This window comes from Copadichromis virginalis, linkage group LG12 (genome assembly GCF_057382275.1).
Source record: "Copadichromis virginalis isolate Kocher_CV1m ecotype Utaka linkage group LG12, C_Virginalis_male_GT1.1, whole genome shotgun sequence".
In the NCBI taxonomy this organism is placed as follows: Eukaryota; Metazoa; Chordata; class Actinopteri; order Cichliformes; family Cichlidae; genus Copadichromis; species Copadichromis virginalis.
Window position 1 is genome coordinate 10,555,849 of NC_140629.1, and position 27,732 is coordinate 10,583,580.

Here is a 27,732-nt window from a genome sequence, read left to right on the forward strand (position 1 = left end):
ATGTTAGCATGATCTACCTTATTACAAAACCTGCCATTACTGTGCGCTGCATTTAGGTGACCATGATGAGAGAGACAGACAGAGTCTGGCTGGCTCAGATGCTGGCAGTTCTCGCTGCAGTCTACCGGTAGCGTCTCCTTTCAGGCCAGGATAGACGAATGTCACCGAGCAGTGACTAAGTTTGTGGTAAAAGGCTTGCACCCATTTGCCACAGCAGATGCCCCCGATTTTCGGTAAGTGAATGTGTTTAATGTTGGCAGGGACATTACTGGATATTCTTGTGTAATTGCTACAGAATAATTTATGTTATACTTTGTTATTGCTACAGAAGAATATTTATTTTATTATTTTACATTTACAATTTTTTTTTCCTGGGGACCCTGTGACACCCCATTGAAGAGCCGTAGGCTGTGGATCTTTTAAGATCTCACTGTTGGGTTTGTAAGGCCATGTTGCTCCTAAATTTCTATCTTGTTCAAAGAGAAGATATAAAACAAAGTTCTAAGCTAATCGACCTTAGTGTTCTCCTTCTTTAAAAAGAATCGATAAGAGAATCGATAAAGAATCGAATCGTTAAACAGAATCGAAAATGGAATCAGAATCGTGAAAATCTTATCGATACCCATCCCTAGTCCTAAGGGCAAAAATTGCCTTAGAAACCTCAATTCAATTTTATTTATATAGCGCCAAATCGCAACAACAGTCGCCTCAAGGTGCTTTATATGGCACAGTAGATCGCACAATAATACATACGAAGAAAAACCCAACAATCATATGACCCCCTATGAACAAGCACTTTGGCGACAGTGGGAAGGAAAAACTCCCTTTTAACAGGAAGAAACCTCTGGCAGAACCAGGATCTATAACAAAGAATCTGGCATGTTACTCCCAGTCACAGTAAATTACTTTGGTACTGGTGATTGCTTTTACAAATAAACCAATTCAATCAAATGTCTAGAATTGTTTAGATACATGTGAATTTATACTGTCACAAGTCAAATGGCTAAAAGTTTAACATTTCACTTATTTGGCATATTTGGCTAAAAATAAATTCAGATAAGATAAATATTTACCTAGTGTCAGCTTCTTGCCTAGTCAGCACTACATAATCCAATCTAATAAAAAATTATAAATGTAGAAAATGCACATTTTAGGTCTTGCCCACACAAGAAATGAAACAAATTTACAACTCTTAAACTTTTTTTGTTGTAAAGGTTCCTCTCATTAATTAAAACAATTTAAGCCACCATAACTTAAAGCTGCTGTTTTAGCCAGTCTTCCTTCTCTCTCCTCAACCGGTCACGGCAGATGGCCCCACCTCTCCCTTGGCCTGGTTCTGCTGGAGGTTTCTTCCTGTTAAAAGGGAGTTTTTCCTTCCCACTGTCGCCAAAGTGTTTGCTCATAGGTAGAGCTGGGCGATATAAGATTTTTTCATATCACGATATGTTTTTTTCATTTCAGGCGATAACGATATCTATCACGATATAAGCCAAATAACTATATTTGTAAGATTTAAATGTGCCGTTGTTCACAAGTAAAATGTGAAATAATCAGCAGCTTGTTTTTATTTAAATATTTATTTCCCATAATAAGTTCATCCATTAAGCGGACGCGAATGGATGGATGAAGTTCAACAGGGTAGATGTACTTAAGGAACATGAGACTTTTTCAGATAAATAAAGGCAAATATTGCAAACTACACAAAAGGCAGCCGCTAAAGCGTTTAAGTTTCAAAATAGAACAAACGAAACAGACTACTAAATTGTCAATTCCACTTAGAAACAAAATATTAATTCTAAAAATAAATCTTAGTTTGTTTTACAGAAGAACAGACAAAATTGACTAACTTTTGTCAGTATCAAATAAACTGAGAACTAAAAGGAAATTCTCAATCTCTCCTTGTTGTATAGCTTAGCTTTTCAAACAGTTTTAACAGTTACTTTAGTCTGACAAAAGCCGAATGACGAATTAGCGCTTCCAGTCAGAGACTGAGGCTACGTCCACACGTACACGGGTATTTTTGAAAACGGAGATTTTCCGTTTTCGTTTTAAAAAATAATCCCGTCCACACATAAAGGCAGAAATGAAGGAAAACGTTGCTATGAACATGCCAAAGCAGCAGGTGGAGCTAGATTCCTAACCATGCAGAAATGTTGGCCAATCAGAAGTCTAGAAGCCTCGGTGGGAAAAAGTAAACAAAGCTGGGGCATAGAAGCAGAACCGAGTCGTATGTGTGGAGGGACAGTAACTGTGTGTATATGTGAGCATTTAAACACTGCAGAGAGTAGAATTAACAGTAACAGTATTGTAGAAATTCATTTCACCGAAACAATAACGTGGCGCACAGTGTGACGCATGCACCAGTTTATTGTATTTCCAGACTTGCTTTCGGCACAATTTACAGTGCACGCTACTCTGTTTTTTGTCAGACTTGAAATAGCCGAAATACCTTCACACTACGGAACTTCTATGGCTCTTCCGTTCGACAATCTCTCCGGCATTGGAACCATCATCTGTTTTCTCTTTGGTAACCTTCGGTCACGCTCGGTTGATTTTTCTAGTCGGCACACTCATTTCCTCCATTACCCGGGCGGTACGGTGGCTGGCTGCTTCACAAACAAATACACATGTGTGGCTTGGCACTTGTGCTGTACGTAACAAGTCACGCGACGTGACGCTGCGGCTGTGATTGGTTCGGCTCTGCGCTACTTAATTTGGATTGGCTGACCTTTTTTTTTTTTTTTTTAAAGAGGACAAGAGCGGCAAGGTCTATCGCGATAGTTTAATTTCTCTATCGAGTAAAAGTTATATCGCGATACATATCGTTATCGTTCTATCGCCCAGCTCTACTCATAGGGGGTCATATGATTGTTGGGTTTTTCTCTGTATGTATTATTGTAGCTTACAAGATAAAGTGCCTTGAGGCAACTGTTATAGTGATTTGGCGCTATATAAATAAAATTGAACTCTTGGCACACACTACCAACAGACTAAAAAACCTTATTTAAGTGTATTTTAATGCTAAAGTTTCTGTAATATTACATAAGGAGTCTTTATTTAAGTAAACTACCTATTGTCTAAGGAGCTTGGAAAGAAAAGTGTCTGGACTCCTTTAAGTTTCCTTGGAGACATTTCATCCAAGAAGCTTCTTCAGTTTTAAGGGCAATTGGTGGAGAGTCCCAGATTTTAAGCCCTATGGGAGTGTCCCCAAGTGGGTCATGGACCCCCTATTGATCCTCTACCTAATCACATGAACCAAGGTGTGAAAATGGGTGTAGGTCACAATCAGCCAAGGTTCTGGGTTAACCCACTGTAAAATCTAGCCCCACCCTATCATGTGATTTATTGAGGTTAATTGGCCCAGGATGTGAGTGGGCATTAAGGTGTCTGAGAAGGGATCTCAAAACTGGATTATAGATGGCAGACAGTTTGTGTCGTAAGCCCCGCCCTCTGTTCAAAGATGGTCGTTCACAGTGGACATAGATGGCTTCTTTGACTCCTCTTTCAAACTATCTGTCTTCTCTTTCCATAATGTGAACATTGACATCCTCAAAAGAGTGACCTTTGTCCATTAGGTGCAGATGGACTACTTGTTAATCGTTTGATCAAAACAAAATCCAACACCTACCCAAAGACTGTGTTGCCAATGATCTGGTGAATTTTAACAGATGAGAATGTAGCTAAAACATTTCCTAACCCTAAACATGGGTAAAGTTGCGTAGAAAGTTATTCGTGTAGGTAATGATTTTATTAGAAAGTATATATAAACTGTCTTACCCTCTGAGCAGTCCTCTCCAATGAATCCTTCATCACAGACACACACTCCATTCTCACAGCGCCCCTGGTTGTGGCAGTCTTCTGGGCAGGTTAATATGGAGCAGTCTGGACCAGTGAATCCCTCATAGCACACACAGCTGCCATCTACACAGTAGCCTCTATCTAGGCAGTTCTTGGGACATGTCTTCTCACCGCAGTCCTCACCAGTGAAACCCTTATGACAAACGCACTGTCCGTTCACACAGTGACCACGGTCCAGGCAGTTATTGGGGCAGGTCAACTCACCACAGTCTTTCCCTGTAAAGCCGGTGAAACACACACACTTGCCGTCCACACACTCTCCACGGCCCATGCAATCTTTAGGACAGGTCTTGATGCTGCAGTCCTCACCAGCATAACCTTTCTCGCATATGCACTGCCCATTCACACAGTGACCACGGTCCAGGCAGTTATTGGGGCAGGTCAACTCACCACAGTCTTTCCCTGTAAAGCCGGTGAAACACACACACTCACCGTCCACACACTCTCCATGTCCCATGCAGTCTTTAGGACAGGTCTTGATGCTACAGTCCTCACCAGCATAACCTTTCTCACAAACACACTGCCCATTCACACAGTGGCCACGGTCTTGACAATTGTTGGGGCAGGAGAGTTCACTACAGTCTTCACCTTGATATCCTAGGTCGCATACACATTCTCCATTAATGCACTGTCCCCTGTTGCTGCAGTTGTCAGGACATGAGAGGACTGAGCAATCTTCACCTTCAAATCCGGGATCACAGATGCACTTCCCGTTGAAGCAGTGACCTTTCTCGCTGCAGTCTTTGGGGCAGGTGAGCTTAGAGCAGTCCTCACCAGTGTAGCCAGTGTGACACACACATTGGCCATTCACACAGATCCCGTGGTCGTTACAGTTGCCCGGACAAGTGAGCTCACCGCAGTCCTCCCCAGTGTAGCCCTCTTCACAGTAGCAGGTACCATTAATGCAGCGTCCTCTATCATAACAGTCGTTTGGACAGATGAGTTCAGAACAGTCGAAACCCGCCCATGGATGGTCGCAGATGCACTCATCGTCCACACAGCGTCCACGGCCCAGGCAGTTGTTGAGACAGTTGGTCTGAGAACAGTCCTCACCGATAAAACCGTCTTCGCAGAGGCAGGACCCATCAACACAGTGACCGTAGTCGCCACAGTCCAGCAGGCAGAGCTCAATGCTGCAGTCATCTCCGCCAAAGCCCTCAAAGCATTCACATTTGCCATCTACACAGCGGCCCTGGTCCTGGCAGTCACTGGGGCACTCAGGTTCAGTGCAGTTGGGGCCCTTCCATCCAGGCTCACATACGCAACTACAGGTGTCAGTACTCCAGTTTCCGCGCTCGTTGCAGTAGGGCTTTGAGGACACTTCACCTGAGAAATGGCAAAAAAGAGAAGGATTTCCTTTTAAATTATTGCAAATGTGCACTACTCATCCTCCAGTTTGGCACTGCTTTACTTAGTCCTGTAATAATATTTTTTGTAAAAGTATGAAACAAACAGAAGCTACTGTGTTAAAAGTGAAGTCTAAGTAATTGGAGCCTCTGCCCAGCAAACATGGCAGAAACACTGACATCATCTTCTAAACAAGAAATATTAACATCATTTTAATTTAATGAAGAAATTAAATGCATATGCCCTTTGTTTAAAGTAACAATACCTGATGACTAACTTGGTTACTAAATGGTTATGAACAGATGGCCATACAATATAGAACCTGGAACCAAAATTGTAATTATGACTGACAAGTCAGTGCTGCTGTTGCCCCATATCACCAGCTCCTTCTTTAACCCCTCTACCACTCTAACATCCACCTGAAGTCTGGGAAATAATTACTCATCACTCCCCAAATAAAAATGTTATATTGGTAAGGAGATATAAGCTCAAAGCGCAGGCACCATACTTTATTTATATTTTTCTGCTCTAAATATTCAACTCAACCATAAGTTGTCTGGATGAAACTGAATTTGGACTGCACAATTATGTACTTCAATAACAGTTAGTTGTTTTATTTATTTATTTATTTTTGATAACCGGCTACTGTCTACAGATTAGTTGCCTGACAATTCTTTTTTTTGATGGGCAGTCTTGAGAGATGAAAAACATTTGTGCATGTCATACAAATCCTCCATCCATCTGCTTATCCTTTTTCAGAGTCAGGTACACCTTCAGGTTTCAGGTACACCTGCCTCTCGCCCTAAGACGTCAATCTGTTGTAAGGCTAACACATGGACAACCATTTCCACTCATATTCACTTACGCATTCACACCTATGGGAAAATTTGAGTTTCCAATTAACCTATCCCCACTAACTGCATGTCTTTGGACTGTGGGAGGAAGCCAGAGGAGAGAACGCACGCGAACACGGGGAGATCATGCAAACTCCACACAGAAAGACCCTGGCCTGATGGTGGAATTGAATTCAGGACCTTCTTGCTGTGAGGCAACAGTACTAACCACCGTGCTGCCCTATGTCGATGGCATAGGACTTTTATGTCATATAAGTCAGTATAGCTTATGTGCCATATAAGTCATACTCACTTCAAATATGCAATACCATAGTCTTTTAAAGAAATCTACCTTGGGCAGCTTTAACTTAACTCCCACCTAGTTTGACATCAGAAAAGGACATAAAGATGCATACTTGCATATTATTATAGATGTTGCAAGACAAATTCTTCTCTTTCCTAATCCACATATGGTTTCTCAAACTTCTCTTCCTGGAAAGTATTTTTTAAAACTGCTATTTTCAGCGACCAAAAATGCCTCTTTTATGTAAAAATTTTAATAATACATTTCAGTACGACAACTGGGATACAGCACCACCCCCCGCGACCCTGTGAAAACTGAATGGATGGATGGATGGATGGGACACTTCAGTAGATTGTAGATAGATATGTTGGGGAACATGGTGGCTTCCACAAACTGCTGCTCACTCATATTTATTTTTAATAGGTTAATTAAAAGAGAATTATTTTTTTTATCAAATAACCTCAAAGATTTATTGAGTGCACCTTTAAGGACAAAAGCTTTTTCTGTGCATTTTTGCCGATGTTTATTAAAATGCCTGTACACACGTGAGCCTATATGTACAGTAAACACACTGTCATTATAACACTTGTAATTACAGTGAGTGCATATACAGTAACAGATGTAGACTTACCTGTAACTTGAGCTCCACAGCAACCTGCTCCACTGGTACAGTGCTCCCTCAGACTAGACAGCTCTGACTCCAGCATCTCTAGCCTGCTCAGGATAGCCTTGATGTCTGGCAGCTGGTTTTCACAGCCACATGCCTGCTTGGGGATATTGATGCGATGGGTGAAAACGATCTGATTGTCACCATCCATCGTGTGTTCCATGTGCTCGGTGTTCTGCATCTCCATTGGGACGGTCTTGTGCTTGAGGTCAGTACCTCCTGGTGAGTCAAGGTCCACAGAGCAGAGCGACGTGGAGGGGACGTTGATGTTGTAGACATGGTTGAAAACTACCGGCTGGTCAGGATGGGGGAGTGTGAGGTTCTCCTGGGTTTTCTTCGGCATCAGAGCCTCTCTGCGATGGCGGATGACATTCCTGACAAGGCCAGCAGTGGCAAACTGGAGGATGAGGGCCACAGTTAAGAAGCCCAAAAAGAAACTTCTCATTCCCATGATGACACCCTGCCACTGCAGCTTATGAGTTTAGTAGCAAATAGGTATTCCCTTCCAGATTCCTATAGGAAAGAGTAAGTACAAACAAACAGAGGACCAATTTTGAGAAAGAAATTAGGTTTGTCTCATATCTTTATTACATTCACATGTAAAAAAAACAAACATGTATTTATACATGTTTTGCATTCTCTCTGCTGCCATTCTTGATAGAATAAACTAAAAAGTCACATGATTGCACACACATACATATGTACATTTTTGCTGGCTCCAATAGTTTGTATTTTAAAAATTCTGTTGTTCATTGTCTGACTATGCTGCTTTTTTTCTTTTTCTCTTTCTCAACATTCCGCAACTGTTCACAAGCGATAGCTACACCTCCCTTATCCAGGTTCTTCTGGAGGACTCATCCTCTTTGTCCCTACAGTCACTAAGTGCTTGGGGCTCCTTTTTGGTTGTTTGACAGAAATATGATAATGACACCTCCCCCTACCTGCCTCTAATAAATTCCCATCTCTATTCTTGTTGCTACCACTTACCCGTTTTTGCCCCTCTGCTCTCAATAGACGAGACATACACCCTGTTGTTTCCAGGGAAGGATCAAGGGCTGGCCTGTGACCTTATGGATCTAAGCGAAGCATTCATGAAGACGGGCTGTCATGACACAAACAATCACAATAACACCTGCATGGTGTAGAACCTCTTCTATTCCCCCCAGCCCAGAACACAAACCAAGCTGACAGATTAATACTGGTATATAGCTAAACCATCTGTGGTCTTTCTATAAAAGCACAGAGGGCCTGGATGAACTTCCTTTCCACTCCTGCAAACCAGCAGGTCAGCATTCCCAGAGCGCTCCCCCTTGAAAGCCAATTGGTTTTCTTTTAGTTCTGTAACTTGATTCTTAATGCTTCTGAAACATGATTCTTTAAAAAGGTCTGCTGGAAAATGTGCTGAGTTTGTGGGATTAAAACAAAAAAACAAAACAAAACAAACTGTTTATTGCTTTGATCTTATATTAAATTTGAATATACAGGTTTGTTATATGCATGCCTTTGTTATAGAGCTTTAAAAAGTGTACACAATAAGGTGTTGTCATCCCATTTCCAGACCCTAAAATCTATCAGGTCATCAGCAATATGTCTATGGTGAGGGATGGGTTTTGTTCTGGCCACATACAATGTACATTTTCAGAAACCAGAATATGCTGCACATCAAATCAAATCCGTTTTTGGCATTTGTTTTACTGTTAAATATTTTCATATTTGGGTGCTCAAAATCATTGAAAATTGTCTTAAAAGAGGTTGAACCCTTTGTCTAAATCTTTGCTAATTGGTGTTGGTGAACTTGGTAGATGTAAAGAATTTAAAGCATTTTGGTTCTTGTTTTTCTTTTACATGCAGAAATGTAAAGTAAAGTAAATTTCCTGGCCCTTTCAGCAATTGGAACCAAGAGGATAACAGAAAACCACAAATATAGATTCCATGCATCACCACAGACTCGTTACTTTTTGAGGAGCTTGGCTTAGGTTGAGTTTATATAATTGTGCTTTTTCTCCACCTTGTCAGAGATGCTGACACTGATCCTTTCCTACCTTTAATAAAAACCAGTGTTTGCCTTGGCTACTTTAAAGGTTAATGGCAGCAGTTAGAAGTCAACATGAAAATGTCTAGCTAAGCAGACACAAAAATGTGTGATTGCAGTGGAATATGTATGGAGGGGTTTAATTTGCTCTCCTCTCTCTAGACTTAGTTGCAATGATGTGGGATTCAAGATCATCTTAACTGGCCATTTTCACATCCACAGGGTGACAGTCAGCAGGTAACATTCCACTTGTTCTCTTCATCTCAGCCTGACGCATGATTAGGCAAGCTGACAGATGAGCTCAGCTTGGAAGGATCCCACAGCTTCACCCCCTACTCAGCCACAACATTACCAGTCCCATGATTAGACAGACAGGGATGAACGCCTCCATGATGGGTAGACTGTAAAAGTTCTAATATGGGAGTGCTGAAGATCTGGGCCCTCAGGGGTGTGAAAGCTCCCCCCACCATCCTCCTGTCTCCACACACACAAGACACTAATACAGTCACACTGCTGTGCCCAAGCATCACAAACTAGGGATTAAATCAACAAAATAGCCAGAAAATTGCTTTGAGTTGCTGCTAAGGTTTTAGTTCTGGGCGGATGGTTGGCTTTCTCACTTTGAAGGCTGGCTGCTCTCCACATGGACCTTTAAGAGAAACCAACCCCCAGAGACCAAAGTGGGCTTTGTACGAGCTCTGTGGCTCTGGCAGAAGTTGCCTTTACTTAGAAATAGATGAAGAGAAGAAACTTCCACTGAGCCCTTGAAATATTTTGATTTGATCTTTCTCTTCTTAGTTGCCATAAAGTCGTTTTTAATATGAAGCAGAACAATCAGAATGAGGGAATCTTAGTGTGACTCTGAGAAACACAGAGCTGATCCGTCTGTTTGGACTTCCTTCATGGGCACCCTGTGGTCCTGGCACTATGCTAATGCAGCTGGTTGTTGGCACTGTAGACATGGACTTGATACAATCTGACTGCTGCTGCTTTGTTATTCCCTCACTTAGTTTTGCTGTATAGTTAGCTTCTCAAACAGTAACAAAGCTTGTTGCTTGCCTTGTAGTTGAATGAGAGGAGAATTTCACCCAGGGAAACCTGCTGGCGCACAAGCGTTTGGTGCAACTGATCTAAATCGCCCCATTGTGAATGAGCGCTACAGAGACACTTGACGTTTTATACCTCACACAGAGGAAAACTCTAAACACTTTAGTTTGGGGTTTTGGTCAGTGATGGTAGTGATTAGCTGTCAAAAAGCTAACAAATTTACAATATTTTATTTTCATTCAAAAATAATCCCTTGGCACAATTTTTCATTCAGTATCATCCAAAATGAATTTGATCACAACCTAGTGAGAGCAAGTGCTTTTACTTTGCTGCTAAAAAGACTCACCTTTACAATCTAGCAGGCTGGAAAACACAATAGCTGGTGACAGCAACAACAAAAATCATGTGATAATGAGACAAATGTTTACTTCAGGCTGCTCTTTGCTTTTTGATTTTGTATATTGTCTGATTTAGACACCAAAACAACTTGGTCCATGTTGGGCATAATTCATGGCTTGGATTAAAATACACTGTTTCTAGCAGGGATTGTCGATTTTTGTACATACTGTGAAGAGAGAGTTCTATACCTGAAGAACTGGGTACACAAGTTTGAATTTATATCGAATTTTCTCTTATCCACACATGGTCAAACGTACACATATAACCCACACTTCTATTTGGTTAAACATCCTTAGCAAGTTGCAACTTGACCGTACACTTTGATAGCCATCGATGAGCTTTTGACATCGCTCTGGCTGGATATTTTACAACTCTTCTTGAAAGAATAGGTAGAGTTAATTTAAACTGGTTGGTTTCCCTGCATGGACGTGACTTAAACATAGTTAACTTGATTGAGGTTGGGGCTTTAGGAAAGCCATTCAAGAAGCTTAATATTTGCCTGCTTCATCTTCATGTGTTCTTAAATTTTAAAGTCTCGTCTTCACTTGTCCAAAAATACCTCTTGTCATTGCACCCATTGTCTCATCTGACCCTGAATTCTGTCCACATGGGCAGCTGCAAATTTTCGGCAAACTTGCAGGTGTCTATTTTGGAGCAGAAGTTTTTTTAATGTCATGGTCTGTCATGGTCTCAAGCTACAGTAATGTAAAACATGCTTCACTGTGAACTGTAAACTGCTGGTGTTCCACCAGGTTACAGTTCACAGAGGAGACTTGAGCCTTCGTGAACCATCGAGACTCACAAATATCTGTCACCAATTTCCTCTCATCTGAGTGTGACTGTTTTGGGTGTTCTTCCAGACCTTGGTGAAGTGGTGACAAATCTGAATATTTTGTACTTATATAGAGTTGTTTGAAGTGATGATTTTAGAATCTGTCATTGTTTGCAAATTTCTCCAAGAGTCCTTCCCAAACTGTGTAAATCTACAGTTCTCCATTATAGATCCTGACTGCTGATCAATCCAAATCAGTGCTGTCAAACAAATCCTTTTTATGCTGCAGACAGAAACTAGTATTTGAAGATAATTATGATCACTAAAAAACAGAGTTAACAAAAAGTTGGCCTTGCCAAGTAAGGATATTGGAGAACTTCCAGCACTACTTATTGGAAGATTTAAATGAGTGTATGTATATATATTTTAGTTTATAGGTATACTTTTGACCTTGTGTGTATCAGAAAAAAATACAAAATAAATTCAAACTTCTTTTCAAATTATTTTTAAAGTAATAATTAATGGTGTATATTGTATAATCATTCCACCATTGAAAAGAACAGTTTAAAGAAACAGAATCATGAATCATTTAAACTTCTGACTACAACTGTAAAATGACTTTTTATTGCATCTTCTCTGTACAGCACTCCAAGCATTTTATACAACATGTCTCATCCATCCATTCACACATATATTCACACTGTGTATTGTGTCACAATGCATTCGGAGCGACCCAGGATTCATTATCATGCCCAACGATACTTTGCATCCAGGAATCAAACCACAAATCTTCCACATGCTCCAACTTCTGAGTCGTAGCTACCCGCTATATCGAAATCATATAATTTGTGAAGTCTGTACAGTTTCCTCTGAAACAGAATTTGCAGCAAGTTTGGAGTGGCCTTTCACTTTAATATGCAAAGCATGTGGTGACCTGCTGACTTTAACTAACTGCTAGAATCTGAATTTTGGCAAAAGCTGGAGCAAGACTTTTCAAAAGAGCAGACAGAGTGGAGCTCCATCTCTTTTGCCGTGATATCATTGGCTGGCTCGATCATTGCCACATTTGAACCACATCCTGCACTCATCATCTCACCTGTTCATTCACCCCTTATCCCACCTTACACAAGGAAACAAGCCAAAACTGATGGCTTCTGGGCCTGTCTACTAACAGTGCATCTCCCCAGCCATTCTTCACTCTGCCATCAGGCTTTTACGCAGTTCAGCAAAACAGCCTCATCGACCATAAAAAGAAGGCAGAAAGAGAAATATAGTGTGTGTCCTCCAAAGCACGAGGTGATAAAATTCTAAAACCTTTTCTGAGAAGAAGCAACAACCGTATCATTGATCAGTCATTGAGCAGCCGACTCAAGCTAGGCCTCCTCCTGGAAAATCATTTCTGTGTTTGATGATTATAACTCATAGCTGTAGTGCTGTCCTCAGCAATTTGGTATCTCTCTCTGGTTGTGACCTTGATGGAAAAACAAGAGTCGAATCAATATAAGACAGCGATGCTGTATGTTGGGGATTTATCCCACCTTGAAGGCAGGTTGATTTTGATAAATATGTTCATTTATTTGTCAGCAGGGTTTAGCTCTTTAGTTTGATTTGTGGCTCCTTGGGATGTGACATTACCCTTTAAATATAGGTAGGATAAAGAGAAAAAAAACACATTTTCCGTATCCGTGACTGAGGCCCATTTCCTGGTCATTTTCCCTTATTATAGTGTGACAGAATCTCAAGGTGAAAAGAACCCCAGACAATAAGGCTGCATTCAGTTCTTATAGCGACCCAGATCCGTATTCTGTACCAAAGAAGGCAAGCTGAGTTTTTGTCACCAGTGACCTACAAAACTAGGCAAGCTTGATAAATTCTTCAGAAATGAAAAGAAAGCAAGTGCATCCTATCAGACCTGTTTAACATGCAGTCCTGGGACTTGATTTGTAGTTGTAGTCATTGAATATGTACAACATTTACACATCAAGTGGGGCACACTGCTTCATTATTCAGTTTGTTTGTTGTCGAGTTATCAGATGGCTGCTGCGTCGTCTGTTGACGCTGCTCCTGTTATCCACCAGTAGTGACTGTGGCTCTGTGTTATTCTGCTATACATTTATGCTTGCCTTAGTAGAGTAACAGCTTCATGGCCTGATTTATTTTGGACCTGCCATATGGTAGATGTCTCAACTAAGGTGGACTCCAGTGACAATTAAATGTGTCATCACTGGGCCCTGAGTTTAAAAGTTCTGGTTTCTACGTTTGCAGTCTGCAGGAAGAGAACAAAGCCAGCGCGCCAATCTTTCAACCCAAACTTCCGTCTAAAAGAGAAGGAAGTACACATTTGGAGAAAAGGAGAAAACTGGTAATATCATTAACCAACAAGGAAACAGCGCTGGCCACATGGAAACAAGATTGACCGAGAAAATACAACAACCTTGTGATGTGTCAGGTTTGGGTTTTGAGTTGTTCCAGGGCAGTTTGTGCTAACTTCACTGTCCTGGTTACACTTTCATCTTGATCCTGTTGGTCACCCTTTGTGCAAGATAAATAATATTGCCATGCACAAAGCTGATGCCTCTAGACCTGGCAGTAAGAAAAAGAATCTTAAACTTACCACCTAGCAGCTCACTTTGGTGGTTAGGATTAAAGTTGGGTTTGGTGTAAGCAAAATGCTCCAAGAGCAAATCCATCTTCTTAGACTGCCATGTTAAATATATGGGACAGAATTCACATGTTTACAGCCTGGTGTTGTCCTGAAGCTTAAAATAAGGTCTGTTCCTGCTTTGATTGACAAGTATGGCTGCTAGCTGCTGTCTGCTAGTCCTCAAAAGGCTAATTTAAGCCACTGAGCTAGATAGTCTTGATTATATTTGTGCTGTTAAAGGCATTTTGGGCTACAGTAGCCATACTGTATAGTCACTTCAGAAAAGTCAAGAAAGCTACGGTCATAAAACTATAAAGCACAAAACCAGGAGCTTACAAAAACAAGAGCTTGCAAAACAACATGTTTTTGTCCATTTTTGTGATCTAAGGCTAAATGACTACATACAACCTACATACTTAACACAGTCCTTGAAATCTTACATAATATGTCCATGCATAGTCAATTATCTAAATAAGATCAATGAGACTTTGCTTTCAGTAATAACATTAGCTAGATCAGTGTGTAAAACTATTGTATTTCATACAATCATAGTCTTTTGAGCTGAACTCTTTTTATGATACCATACCATACCACCTTTATTTATAAAGCACTTTAACATAAAACCAGAGTTCACAAAGTGCTGTACATGCTAATAGCATAAGTAAAGAAAATTAAAATAAGATAAGATAAAATAAATAACTAAAAAAACTAAAATAAATTGAAACATGTTAAAACAAATTGAGTCAACCCCTCTAATCAATGCCAAAGGCTTCAGCGAATAAATATGTTTTAAGAAGACTTTTAAATTCAGAGAGAGAAGAGGCCTGCAAGGGTAGATCATTCCACAACTTGGGAGCAACTACAGCAAAGGCACGATCACGATCAGTAATGTGTAGCCACACAGGGACAGCAGTCTGCTTCAGTTTACAGAGGGTCTTAGTGTCACGGTCCGGGGCAGCGGCCGTGTGGAGAGTGGAAAGGAGGACTCAAAACGCAGCACTTATTCAGGTGTGAGGGTGATTTATTGATAATATCCTATATAAAGTGGGGATGGTAAAACAGAACTAAGGATGAACTAACTGGGAGAAACTACACAAAGAAATAGCAAACCTGAGCATGAAGGGAGAACAGCAGGGAGAGCACGCAGGGGATTACACCAGGTATGAACACAGACGACGCGACGAGGAGCAGAGGAAATCACACACTATAAGTACACAAAGAGACACTGGGAAATCACACACAGGTGGGGGAAACAGCTGGACCTGATTAACCTGACGAGACAGGGGAACACTAACACCAGGGACCAACAGAGGGAGCACAAACCCAGAACCCAGTGTCTAAAATCCCAAACACAAACCATCCCAAAACAGCCATGAATAATAATGAAAGTAATAACAATAAAGAACATAAACATAAAGTCACTGAGTCATGGTCGCAGGACCATGACACTTAGCATCTTTGTGCACTTTGATTTGATCAACTGTCAGACTCCCACTGGCATTAATGCTAATGATGCTGCATGTCTAGCAGGTATCTTTGCTAACACATTTATTGCTAAATTCATTAGCTGACAAAATCATAAATAGCATGTGAAAAAAACCCAACAATTCATTATCAGTTGTTTTAAACAGTATTTCTTGCACAAATGTTAAAAGCTGTCTTTGTTTTCATGATAGTAAAATTAATATCTTCCAGTTCTGGACTGTTAATTGGACTAAAAAAGGTTTGGATTTACTAGTATTTTTCTTTAAAAATAGCCATCTGTATTTTTGTTCCAAAAGCTGATATTGGAATACAAATACCATTAAAAGTTTTTCCGCTTTTTTTAAAATTACAATTATTTGCAAATGGTTTATTCTCTACTCACGTTAACAATAAAGGAAAACAAGATTATTTTAGTCCTGATCTGGGGTCCAGGTGGCAGCCTTCGCCCAGTTCTTTCCATTTGAAGATTGAGAGAAACAACTGATTTCATGTCAGTGCCTTTAGCCTGATTTAAATACATTATGATTTTCACCAAAACTCTCTGTGTCTGTTATTTGCTTATTGCTTTTCTTATGGAAAATAAAAACAATACCTTGACTTTCTAAAGAATAATGAAGTGAAGTAGTCTGTTTTTCATAGATGAAAAGAAGACTGGTTTCATCAAACTGAGACAGCGCTCGCTCGCCCTCCACTGTGACCCCATTGGATCCGATGACACAGATAGCGGGGGAGTTAGTGGAGGTTAGTGTGTTTGCGGCTGATAAGGTGGACATGGGAGGCTGTATCTGAGATGCCGGCAGAAACACTTATCTCGATACCAGAGAGAGTGCTCTGCCAATGCTGTGCCCTGTCTCACAAAAAGTGATTTGAAGCCTCAGCAGACGTGTCAAACTGAAACTGCCCCCAGAAAGTCTATTTCTTCAACCAAAACCAATTTCCCACTTTGACACAAAGATATGGAGAAAATGAATGTTGACAAACGAGACTGAGTCAGTAGTACAGCAGACATTCAAATCTTGGCGGAGTTTTTACAGCATTGTGATCTGAGTCATGGCTTACTGTGATGCCCATTAATATTCTTTATGACTCCTCCCCTGCGGTGCCTCGGTCTTGCACTGCTGTTCTCACTGGGTCCAGATGGAGAGGTTGGATGCTACTCATTGTTCATGAGCTTTTTAACATGCTGGCTGCTGGTGACCGACTGTTTATTAGTGTGACCCCTGTGTGGTGTGGAGGCTTGGCAGCTTCATATGAGTAGCCTTTAGAGCACGTCCACCTGCTATTTTCTCCAGACGCTTGTGTACTCATGGCCCTCCATTCTACCTAGTTCCTCTCCTCACTGTGTACTCTGCACTACAGTTACTATAGAAATCTGACTTTATCTAGTGCTGCTTGTATTGTAATGCTATACAGAGGTATTGATGTCAACTGAAGGCACTTGTCTAAACTTACCATGTAACAAACACCTGGCTTTATCAGCTGCAAGGTGGGTGTAATATCTCCTTGCAATCTGTCTAATTTTACATGACTGACATTTTATACTTTTGAGTATGCAGTGGGTCACACGCAAAGGTCAGGAATTAGTTTCTTTTAATTTACATCAGATACAGTCAACAACTTTCATCTGTTTTCTAGCAATGTACCAATATATTAGCTGAATATTGGTATTGGATGATACTGTTGCTGTTGACTGATATCAGCATGTTGCAGATAAGATTACATCACTGTCAGTTCCCATTAAGTATTCGCGGTTATCACTTCTGTCATTTTTGGATCAACTGGATAATGACAAACTTTAAAACAGGTCACTTTTTTATAAAGAACAAAAGAAAAAGAAATACTGGCAATGGCTGTTGGATAAAGATTTTTAGGGCATCCCCAATCACGATCATTTCTTTTAATTCATTCAAGAACAAAACCTTTACCACTGATGGTTCTTCTCATATACTGATGTTTGTCTTTATAAAACTATGACAGACAATAGTTAGAAGTATAAGATTTTTCTTTGAAAACAGGAGCTATTTATTTATATTTTCTCTCAGTATGTGTGAGTAAGAACAGTGTACGTTTTTATGTAATCAAGAGTTTCAGCTAACAACAGGGTCATGTGTTTTTCCACATGGTCGGAATTGGGCCACAGGCCACTATTTGCTTAGAAATGAGGTGCCAGCTATTAGTCATGAACCTCAGGAATGGGAAAATTCCGACAGCAAGTCACTACTGACAAATTTATTTGTTAACCCACATCTGTTCATGTGCAGATGAAAACAATATGAACTCAGGGAACAGGCCTTGTCCCATGTCAACTATCGTACATGTCTGAGTTCCAGAGTAACCGGAATGGTAAATGTAGGCATTTCTGGGCAAACATGCCAAAGAGTTTTCATGCCCATTCAAAGACTGCATATTTTAGCACTTTACACGGCTTTACACTGGAGGTTTATTTGCTATTTCTATTCAAACTGGATGGAAAAGATTTTTCCCCCCTCTTCAGTAGCAATGGAAGCAAGCATGTTGGCTGTGATACACGGACATCTGTTTGTCCTTGTCTGCAATGAAAGCCTGAAGCGTGTTGCATGTCCAAATTGGGAGTGCCTTCCATTCAGACACTTGTATGAGCCTAATGACCCCGGTGCCCGGGGTCGGCTCTTCATTGGCTTCCCTGTTTTTTTTTTACCATTTTCTCAAATTTAAATTGTCTGCCCCTCTCGAAAGGGCCCCCATCACGTTTCAAAAACATTATGGCTAATACATTCCAATGTGTGAGGTCACTGGTGGTGGCAAAGTGTCAGAGCAAAGTGTCTACCACAAATGTTCATCTATTGGTTGCCTTCAGTGAAGGGCCAGGCAATACAAAGGCATCCCGGATCCAACAGCTCCAAGACTTCCACTTCTTTCCCGTTACCCATTAGCATTAGAGGAACAACCATCTGGGATGGTTAAAACACTGGATTTCTTTGACGGGGTGCCTTTGTTTTTGGTGATGACTAATCTGAGTAAGCTTTAGTGGGAAAGGGGCAACGCTGTAATTAACTTTCTGAAGAACCGGTGTAAATTCCAAGGCTGACAAATACTTAAAAAAAAGAGAGAACAGGAAAGCAAAGCCCTTATAAATGGACACATCATCGTCTTGTAATTAATAAAACTGGATGCCTGCTGAATGATTTCCCTATGATGATGCCTTTCAATTCAGGAGTGAAGTATACAACATGATCAGATATGAACTGAAGTGAGACTTTGACAAATTTCATATAATTTCTACTGGACTACCATTTAATAAGCATAGATGCTAAAAAATGCCACAACACCTACAATATGTAGTTGTATCTGTAATGTAAAAACAAGTTCTTTTTAACTTGCTAGCTAGATCATCAATCCCAATATCTTCCTTCCAATGGCGAGAAATTGTTTGCTGGTTTTTGCATTTCTTTCATATAGCTGAGATATTGACCACTAGACTACGCTTGAACTTTGAACTTGCACACTCTGTTTATTTATACATCTACACATATAGTAGTGTCTTAGATCTGGGGAATTATTTTGGTAGATATTTCCTTAAGAGGATAAATAAAAAAAATATGTTCTGCTATTGTCCTACGTGAAAATTAGGGGATCACCAAAGGCAGTCTGACTTATTCTTTGTAAACCCTGAATCTGTTATCAGAGTCCAGATTAAATGATCTTGCACTGTAAATAATAAATTATGTCAAATTTGGCTTAACTTTATAATTTAAGCGAGACATTTCATCAAAAACCAGCAACAATGTCAATGAGGAAAGACAAAGAGAGGAGCAGCAGAAGAGACAGTAAAGGTTGTCCAGACCAGACTAAATTAAACATGAGGTTCATTTAGTCAAACCAGAGCATTTCTCCTGAGTCCTGTCTAACGTGGGTCATCGTGAATATCCACGTTATTGTTCATTCTCAATCACCAGTGGAGGAGCAAAGTGGGGTTAAAGACAGTCGCCCTCTAATAAAGCTTTGTAGGGCACGGAGCATTCGGAGCCAACAGCTGTCCAAACAAAGGCCTGTTTCCCACTCATCGTTACGCCAAGTGTCACTGTCAGTGGCTACTTATATGCATAGCCAAACCATCATAAAACATTAATATGCCGAGCCTGCGCTGCCAGTGATGGTCACATGGCACTCCTGTTACACCGACATTACGCAGACCCATGTTGGACATGGAAATAGGTTAAAATTACTTGTAAATCTTCTGAGAGATATTTGAGGAAGATATGAAAGGTCTGCAGTGGACCTGAAGGCTTAGACGGCTGTTGAAACACAGCCAGGCTCCTTCCCCGTGTGTGCATCTTCTCATCATACACAATTACCATCCAGCACATGCTCCCCTGGTATCCCGTGGGTCTCCTGTGGGTCTCATCACTTCTCGCCTTCTGCACCAACTTACCCATTCACATTCTCCCTAAGATGTAGATAAAGGTTTTGATATCAGCCACCATGAGGATGTGATTTTCTTCAAACAGCTTCGAGGTGTAAAGTTTAAATGAATAAATCCCGTCTCTGCCTGCCTTGAAGAACAGCTGACACACCTTAAAGGATTTCACCAGCTTTTGGTGGAAAACCTATAGTGGCCCAAAATAAAGTTTTCGAGACTGAAAACTTTTAAGAGATATGTATTTCTGAATTATTATTATTTTTTAGCAAAAATGCCTTTTATTCTCTTACAAATTGAAAAAAGGACTAGTAACTGTCTTTGCCTCATACTGTAGGTGTGACTGATACTGCTGCTGCTTCAGTTACCAATGACAGCTCTATAATTCTGCTAATGTTACTGTGTTTTACCAACACACTTTTAGGGAGTTGTGACCACAAAGGCAACATTTTTGACAGAAATGGCAGAAGACTAACATTAAGTGTTTTATCTTCTGTCCAACAAAAGAAGAAAAAAACCCCCACAATTGGCAGAAACCCTAAAAATCCCATATTTACTGTCAGCATACTAGTCTATCAAACACCCTCAGGTTGATGGTTTCTCTCTCTACAAACTCCTGTTGGAAACAAAAGCATGAAGCTGAACTCATGATAAGAGGTTGGGAAGCACATGGAGATGTGTGTTCAACCCATAAGCACCACATGTAATCTAATATTTTATACTTTTAGAAACACGTTTCTTTGTTCCTCCTACACACCCCATTATTTGTATTTCCTTGAATGTGATTTTTATCCAGCTAATTTCACACATTTTAATTTCTGTGCATATAGCCATGCCACTGACATGTCTATGTGTGACCACAGTTCAAGTCCTCCAAGGGACTCCCTTTTTTTTTTTTTTTAAACTCAATCAATAAAAGTAGGGTTAGGTTTGTGATATTAAAACTACCTAGCTAGGGTTAGCCAAGTACTTGGTTTCTTAGAAAAATTTCTTGGTTGCCAGGGTGATGCAGAGCTGCTGACAATCTCATCCATAGATGTGATCATATGCATGCAGAAACAAAGCACGTTTCCTGTTGTATTTGTTTCAAACTCGTGCTGAGCTTAAAGAAATAAAACTATTTGTGTCTGTGTACACGATCAAAGAGCTTATTTCTAAAGACATTTTTTGCCATCTGACCAGGCTGGTGTGTTTGTTTCAGTAAGGCTGCCGCTTTACAACAGGCACTGTGTATGTTGGAGATCTGGGACAGGAACCAACCGGCAGCATCTAATGCAGAGCAGCTGTCTGTCTCCTGGGTTACAGAAGCCTACTGTCTGCTGGCAGCCATAAAGTGTACAGCTGGACCTACTTCAGCAAGTAGTCCAAACACACATGCATGCTCACACTCACATACGTTGGACAAGCGCATAGTAACACTAACCATCTTGGCACTGCTGTGCCATCAGACAATAACTCAGCATCAGCCCTAATGCAGGTAGAATAATTCAGCAGATTATGACACTGTTCTATCTACAAACATCACTCTTTTTTACCGGCTCTCTGGTAATAATAGGGAAACAGCCGACAAGAGGAAAAACTTTTCCCAGTAAAACATAATTGGCAGCCAGGTGCATGCAGTAAAAAGCACAATTAAGACAACCTGAATGCTCGAATTACAAAACATAGAATGAATTACAGTAACTGCTTTGCAGAGCAAGCAATGGTTTTGCTAACATCATCCACACATTCTCCATGTGAGATCGATGTATAGATTTCAACATGGTCACTATCACTGCCATGAAAACCTGTCAAAGCACCTCAGAAATCAAAGCAAAAATCTGAAATGTTGGTCGGCTTACGCTAGTTACACCAAATTTTCATTTTTGCGGGGCAAACAATCCAGTGAATAATCAAAAGATTTTTTCTAATGCCAATAACCATTGCACTATCTATGCATTTCATAAAATTGGCCAAAACAGGATAGAAATCTTTGGAAAAAGTTTGAATATACACTAATATGGAAGAACAGAGCTGAGACAGTTTGTTTAAAGTTGTCATTCACTGCCATTTCCTTTTCAAAATGGATCTTAATTAGGTAAGTGAAGCAGCCCATTCATTCTGCTCTTATTCAAACACTGGCTCAGTGCAGGTAAAGGAGGTAACTTACCTTGAAGAGAATGCTTGCAGCCTCTCCACCGATGAGCAATCTAAGAAGCCTTGAGGAGAGCCTTATCAGCCAGCCCTGACAAATGTTCTCACCGGTCTGTATCTCTCAGAGCACTGACAGCTCTGTCATCTTCCCTCTTCTCTCTGTTCTCTTTGAGTGTTTACTCGAGTCTACCTAGAGAGCCAGCTGATGTTGAGCAGCCAGTGAGGAGAGAAAGAGAGCGAGAGAGAACGAGAGGCTGAGAGAGGGAAAGAGTGAGTGAAAGAGAGAATTCCCTTTCTCTTAAACACTAGACCCTCTGCGGTCAGACTCCACTCCCACCTACTGCTCTCTTAAATGCCCACCCCACCACCTCCACCTCTCCCATTCACCCTCTCCACAGCATTGTGAGTGAAAGCGAAGGAGCTGAAACAGGACGCCTCAAGGCTGGAAGAAGAGAGTGAGCCAGAGAGAGAGAGTAGGAGAGTGAAAATGGGGAAAGGGAGGTGGGTAGAAGGGGTGGAATGGGATGGGGTGGTGGTTGGACCATTAGCAGCAAATTGCAGCGGGCAAGCCAATCGAAAGCAAGATATGAGTGAATGCAGGGCCTGCATTAACATAGCATTAAAGGACTTGAAAGCAGGGAGTGAAAAAGGGCCGCCAAAGGCTCCGTTTGTGAGATTGATGAGCCTGGGTAACAATGAATATGCACTCAAATGATGTACTGGACCCATGTTGAACATATCATATTAAAACAAAAGTTTTAACTAGCTACTGTTGCTAGTTTCTGATTGCTTATACAAAAAAGGGCAAAAAAACCCCACCTTACAACACCAAAGAATGGCACCAGATAAGTCTCTACAATCCATCTGGGAATTCAAGACTAGAAATAGCGATCCATCTATTTAAATGCTCTTTATAGATTTTTACACTTTCTGACCTAAAGTTCAGAAACATACCAATGTCAGAGGAATTACTTTTGAACATGGAAAATGACGCCAACTGAAAGTCACATAAATTCTATGACGTTTGCAGTTTATACAACCGTCAGTGTCAAAACTGTCAACAAACCATAACACTTTTGTGAAATGTTTGTGATCAGTGTTCTCCAGTTTCAGTGGAATGCCAACTCATGCTTGACTAAGTCTTTTTAGATGCAAGTCGTGAAACTTGGCAGCCTTCCTTGCAACTGGGAAGTTACTTTAATGCATCTATCGATCGATTGATCTATGTAAATGAACAGTGGTTGCAGAGAAAAAAACTATATGTAAAATAAGCAGTGAAATATTTACATAAGGCTTCACCAATTTTGCAAAAAAAAAAAAAAGTTTAGGAAAAAGTTTTGTTCTCCTTTCAGTTACACATCAAATACACATCCACCCAGTTTCACAACAATATGGTTCAATCCAGGTGTCTTGTTCTTTTGATGTTGGCACATCCATCTCAACGGTAATCTGCTCCTTGTCAACCACCACTCTGTCTTGTTGTTTGGCCAGTAGCTGCTTGTCTGTCTGGAACTTGAAGTCCCACAGCCCTGCCATTCTCAAACACCTTTGGCAACGTCACCCATCAGTACTTGGGGACTTCTAGTCCATATGCAGCTCAGCTTTTTCCCGCACTCTATTCCAGTGACTTGGCTATGCTTTTACATTCTGCTGCTATTTACCGTACAGAGGTACCTTTGCACAGCCTGCAACTTGGGTACTGTTGGCTGTGGTGCTGGGGGCTTGCTCTTATGTTTTTTTTCTTTGTTTTCTGGCTTTATTTGATAGGTACAGTGAAGAATTGCAAGTAAAGGAGAGGTGGAGAAAGAGTCAAAAGGGCCATAGGTCGGACTCAAACCGGCATCCGCCATTCTCAGTCATATGGCATCTGGTTACCTGCACTGAGCTAAACCAACGCCCGGGCACAGCCTTTTCTAGCCACTGATAGGATTTGTCTTAGCCTCTTCCTCGGTAATTGGTACAACCCATGCAGGGACTTGATTATCCATGATAGTTCCTCTTCCTGTTCCTCATCACGGTCTGTCTTCAGCTGCCTGAAGCACTCTTGGAGCATCTCATCTCAGGATGCAAGCTTTATGATGTGTTTATGGATACTTTAGCCTGGATTGTGGCTTGACTGCCGCTGATCCTAGTTGTCCTTTCCGTTGCAGTACAGCCTCAGGGTACAAGCCTTCACGGTCCCATTGAGTTCCTGATTAAGGTTACCAGTACAGTATTGTAGCCTTGTATAGTGCCAAGCACTCCAGTGCCCACATGTAGGCCACTGAGTCAGAGACTTTCTTGTATTCAGACAATATACGGCATATAATAGCATTATTACTTTATTATTCGAATGATTACTTTAGTATCTTTGAATTTCAGATTTCGGTTACATACTGCAGATTATGGTACAGACCATAGTTAGTTCCTGAAGTCCAACAAAAAAAGATGGGATTTGGATGATTATATTGATAGAATAATGGGGGTTTCATTGATTTATCCATTTAGTGACTAAGGCTGTGACTGCCAAGTTAAAACCTGACACGCTTGATCAAACAGTCGTGTCAGTAACAATGTCTATAGTTTTCTTTGGATACCAATTGTATGGTGGATGCAATTCTGCGCTAAATAATTTATGTAAACAGGGAGAGCCGCCATAAGTAAATACAGGAACAAAGAGTTTAGGAGGATCCTGCTTTACTCAGTTCAGATTACACTGGACCTGTGACTTTAAAATAGAGAGAAAAGCTCTTTCATGAGAATGAGTGTGGAGGAGGGTGTGACATTCATTAAGTCAAAATATCACTCCTAAGACTGATTGTAAAAGCCTTTACTGGTGGTACTGGGTTGGGTTCTGCTCAGTGCTTAACCTCTTTATCAGGCTACCAGCAATCTAGCTAGGTGTTGAGTTGGGGTTGGGTTTGTCAACAGACATTTGGCATTACAGTTTTTTCTGTTAAAAAAACAATCCCCATTTGGACGTTTCAAAGATGTGAACATTCTATAAAAAATTTGGGAATGTGAATTTAAACAAATCCTAATCCTAACCCAGGTGACAGTAACCTCATGGATGCTAAAATGGTAAAACTGCAATTTCTCGAGCAACACGACTGTACATTTCCATCTTTTTTGAAGCACCTTTTGGGAAATATGCATTCTCTAATCTCAAACGTATGAAACACTGATAAAGATTGCTGGTATGTGAGCGACAATCTATTCTAAACATCAGTGGGGTGTACGTGCCGAGGTTTACATCAAGACTGAGCAGAGCTTTTCTCTTCAGGGGAAATGATCCTCGTCTTGCTGCTGAGAGCCTGTGGCCAGTCAGGCAGAAAACATCTTCTCTAATCCCATATAAAGCACAATGACACACATGCAGCACAGCTATAGGGTGATAAAAAGCAAAATTCAATGACTTGAGGGGCCCCTAAATTTTGGTTCTCATCCCTGCTCCCCAGAGAGAAGAGGGAAATGTACACAGTCTGGGGGATAAAGATTTTTTTAATGACTTCTTGCTGTAATGATATCATTTAGATGAGAGAACTGGTTGAAGGCTTGGCTATGTATAGCACCTGTTTTAAATGACTGTAAATGTAGAATCCCTGCGTCTCTCCATCTGTTCCTGTTCTCACCTTCCTGTTGCACTCTCTCTTTCCTTCTCCCTCCTTCACAGCCCCGACAGGCTTCGCAGAGAATTGCTGTGGGAGTTCTCCACCTCCCTGTTTGCAAAGGCGTACCTGTTCGCCAACTTTCGGAACAAGTGAACTGAGCGGGTTTGATTTCCCAGATGACACCCGGTACGTGAATCCTCGCCTGTCATCCAATTTCAAACCAGACGTCTGCTTGAGGGAGCCTATTTTATTTCCATTAGAGCAAAACAAGGTTTGGTTTTATCGGCTGTCTTAACATATACACAGAAGGAAAAGTGGTACAATAACTGAGCATAAAGAGAGAACCGCTACCTGAGTGGAGTGTTACTATATAGGGCAAGAAACATCACAAGGGACGGGCTATTTTCAAGAACTGGTTCTTGCAAAATAATCAATATAAAATTCAATTTTTGAGCTGGAAAGCGCAATCAAATCAGTTATGAAACAATACACAATAATGAGATTTTGGTGGTCTTTGCAATCCTCACTGCAGGAAAATTTCATCTAAAAGGAAAAGTGAGGCAAAGGTTGCCTAGAGCACGTATAATAAGGTCTTCTTGCCACCATATAATTGGTGGTGTCTAACTTGAAGGAAGGAAGGAAAAGGGACTCTGTGGGAAGTGAGACACATTCTGTCAATGACAGTGAGACCTAATTATACGATTGCAGCCCCTGCAGCCATGGTGCATGTCAAAGCGGGCAGCAATAAGGCTGTCGATGGGAAGACACACCACCTGCAGTTGGTGTGTGTGAGCTTTCAGGTGACCTGGAAAGACCTGTTTACCTCATTAAAAATGAATCACAAGGTAATAAGGGCTCCGCTCTCCATTCCTCCCTCCCAATGTCTGTCCTTCATCCATTATGCAACAGTGAGGTGGGGTGGTGTGGGTTAAGTCCTCAGGGAGGGTCACTTGGATGGACACCCAGTCTGCCCCCTCCTCCACAAGCTACTGAAACCCCCTCTATGATTCAATAATGAGAGAATAACACAGCAATGGGGAGTATAATGTTGGTGACGAGCAATGCGGCAGGGAGTCCAGGTAGCAGCAGCCATCAGCTGTTTTTTAGAGGGCTATCTGCATCAGAGTGTATTTGTAATAATAACCAGTTTAATCTAAGAGGGACTGTAATTTCAATAAACAAAGTAATAGACTCTGCTTTCAAGAGCTCTGTGCGATGGAAAAAAACAAGATGTGTGTAAGGTGGGGGGAGTAGCTGACAAGGATATTCCAATTTAATTGAGTTCAATTTAATTCAAAGCAGGTGCTTTAGATTGTAAGGTAAAGACCCTACAATAAGAGAAAACCCCAACAATCAGACCTGACCCGCTATGAGCAAGCAGTTTAAAGCTCACTCATTAATAGATCTCTTATACAGGAACCACAGACGGTCTACAAGATGGACATAGCCACCGGTCTCTTACAACTTCATTGTTAGCATTTTAGCGTTTGCATTTCAAATTTGGATAGCAAGCTGCAAGGGTGCAATGAACAGTTAGTCATATTAGTTCATTATTAGCTAACATAATACTCTAGTTTCACTCACCAAAACTGAAGCACAAACTGTGCCACACGCCGAGTCTGAATATGAGCTGAGAATCCTTTAAAAATTCTCCATGAAGAGAAAACAACAGGAACAGAATAGAGAGGTCCACTGGAGGGTGAGGCTGAGATATCAGCTCCCGCTGTCTGTCTTGGCACCTGTATAAAGACACAGACATGCTCCTAACTCCAGCATTAAAACATTTATGTGTGTGGTGAGTGAGTGGGGAGTAGACTATAACTATAAATATGCTTTTTAATGCTGTGAGGTTAGACATTTAAATGTGAGAAACAATGGGAAGTTTTGCATTCACCCTCGCGCGGCACCTCAAGGAACTGCAGTTTTCGTCACTTCCAGGTTGGCGCTAGCTAGACCGTATAACATTTTTGGCCAACAATGAATTAATAGAGCTCATCAAAGTGTAAATTGTTTCACTAGCTCACGTGTTATAAAACCAAATACTAGACAAAGATAACCTGAGTAAATACAAAATGCATTTTTTTCTAGGTGAGAAGCTTAGCATTGCAAACTGAGCATTGCACCAGAAAAGACCACACACAGACACAACTGCTGCATTCATCTGTACAAATGGCCGGTAAACGACCTTAGTACAGAGTCAGGGCTTGTATCTGTGCTCTGGCCCT

At 40.9% G+C, this 27,732-nt stretch overlaps 1 protein-coding gene across 4 annotated transcripts in view; it reads right to left on the reverse strand.

Moving 5' to 3' along the window:
* tncb (tenascin Cb) overlaps positions 1 to 27,163 on the reverse strand; it is a 65,132-nt gene extending 37,969 nt beyond the window's left edge. For 2 of the 4 annotated variants that reach the window (XM_085474679.1, XM_085474677.1), the window contains exons 1-3: positions 21,934 to 22,269; positions 6,974 to 7,522; positions 3,778 to 5,184 (exon numbers count right to left, since the gene is read on the reverse strand). In XM_085474679.1, coding sequence (XP_085330805.1) covers positions 3,778 to 5,184; positions 6,974 to 7,460 — 1,894 coding nt within the window. In that variant the 5' untranslated portion in view covers positions 7,461 to 7,522; positions 21,934 to 22,269. Of the gene's footprint in view, positions 1 to 3,777; positions 5,185 to 6,973; positions 7,523 to 21,933; positions 22,271 to 27,091 lie in introns of those variants that run through there. The other 2 variants (XM_085474678.1, XM_085474680.1) reach the window with 2 other exon arrangements.
* Between the last annotated feature and the right edge of the window lie 569 nt (positions 27,164 to 27,732).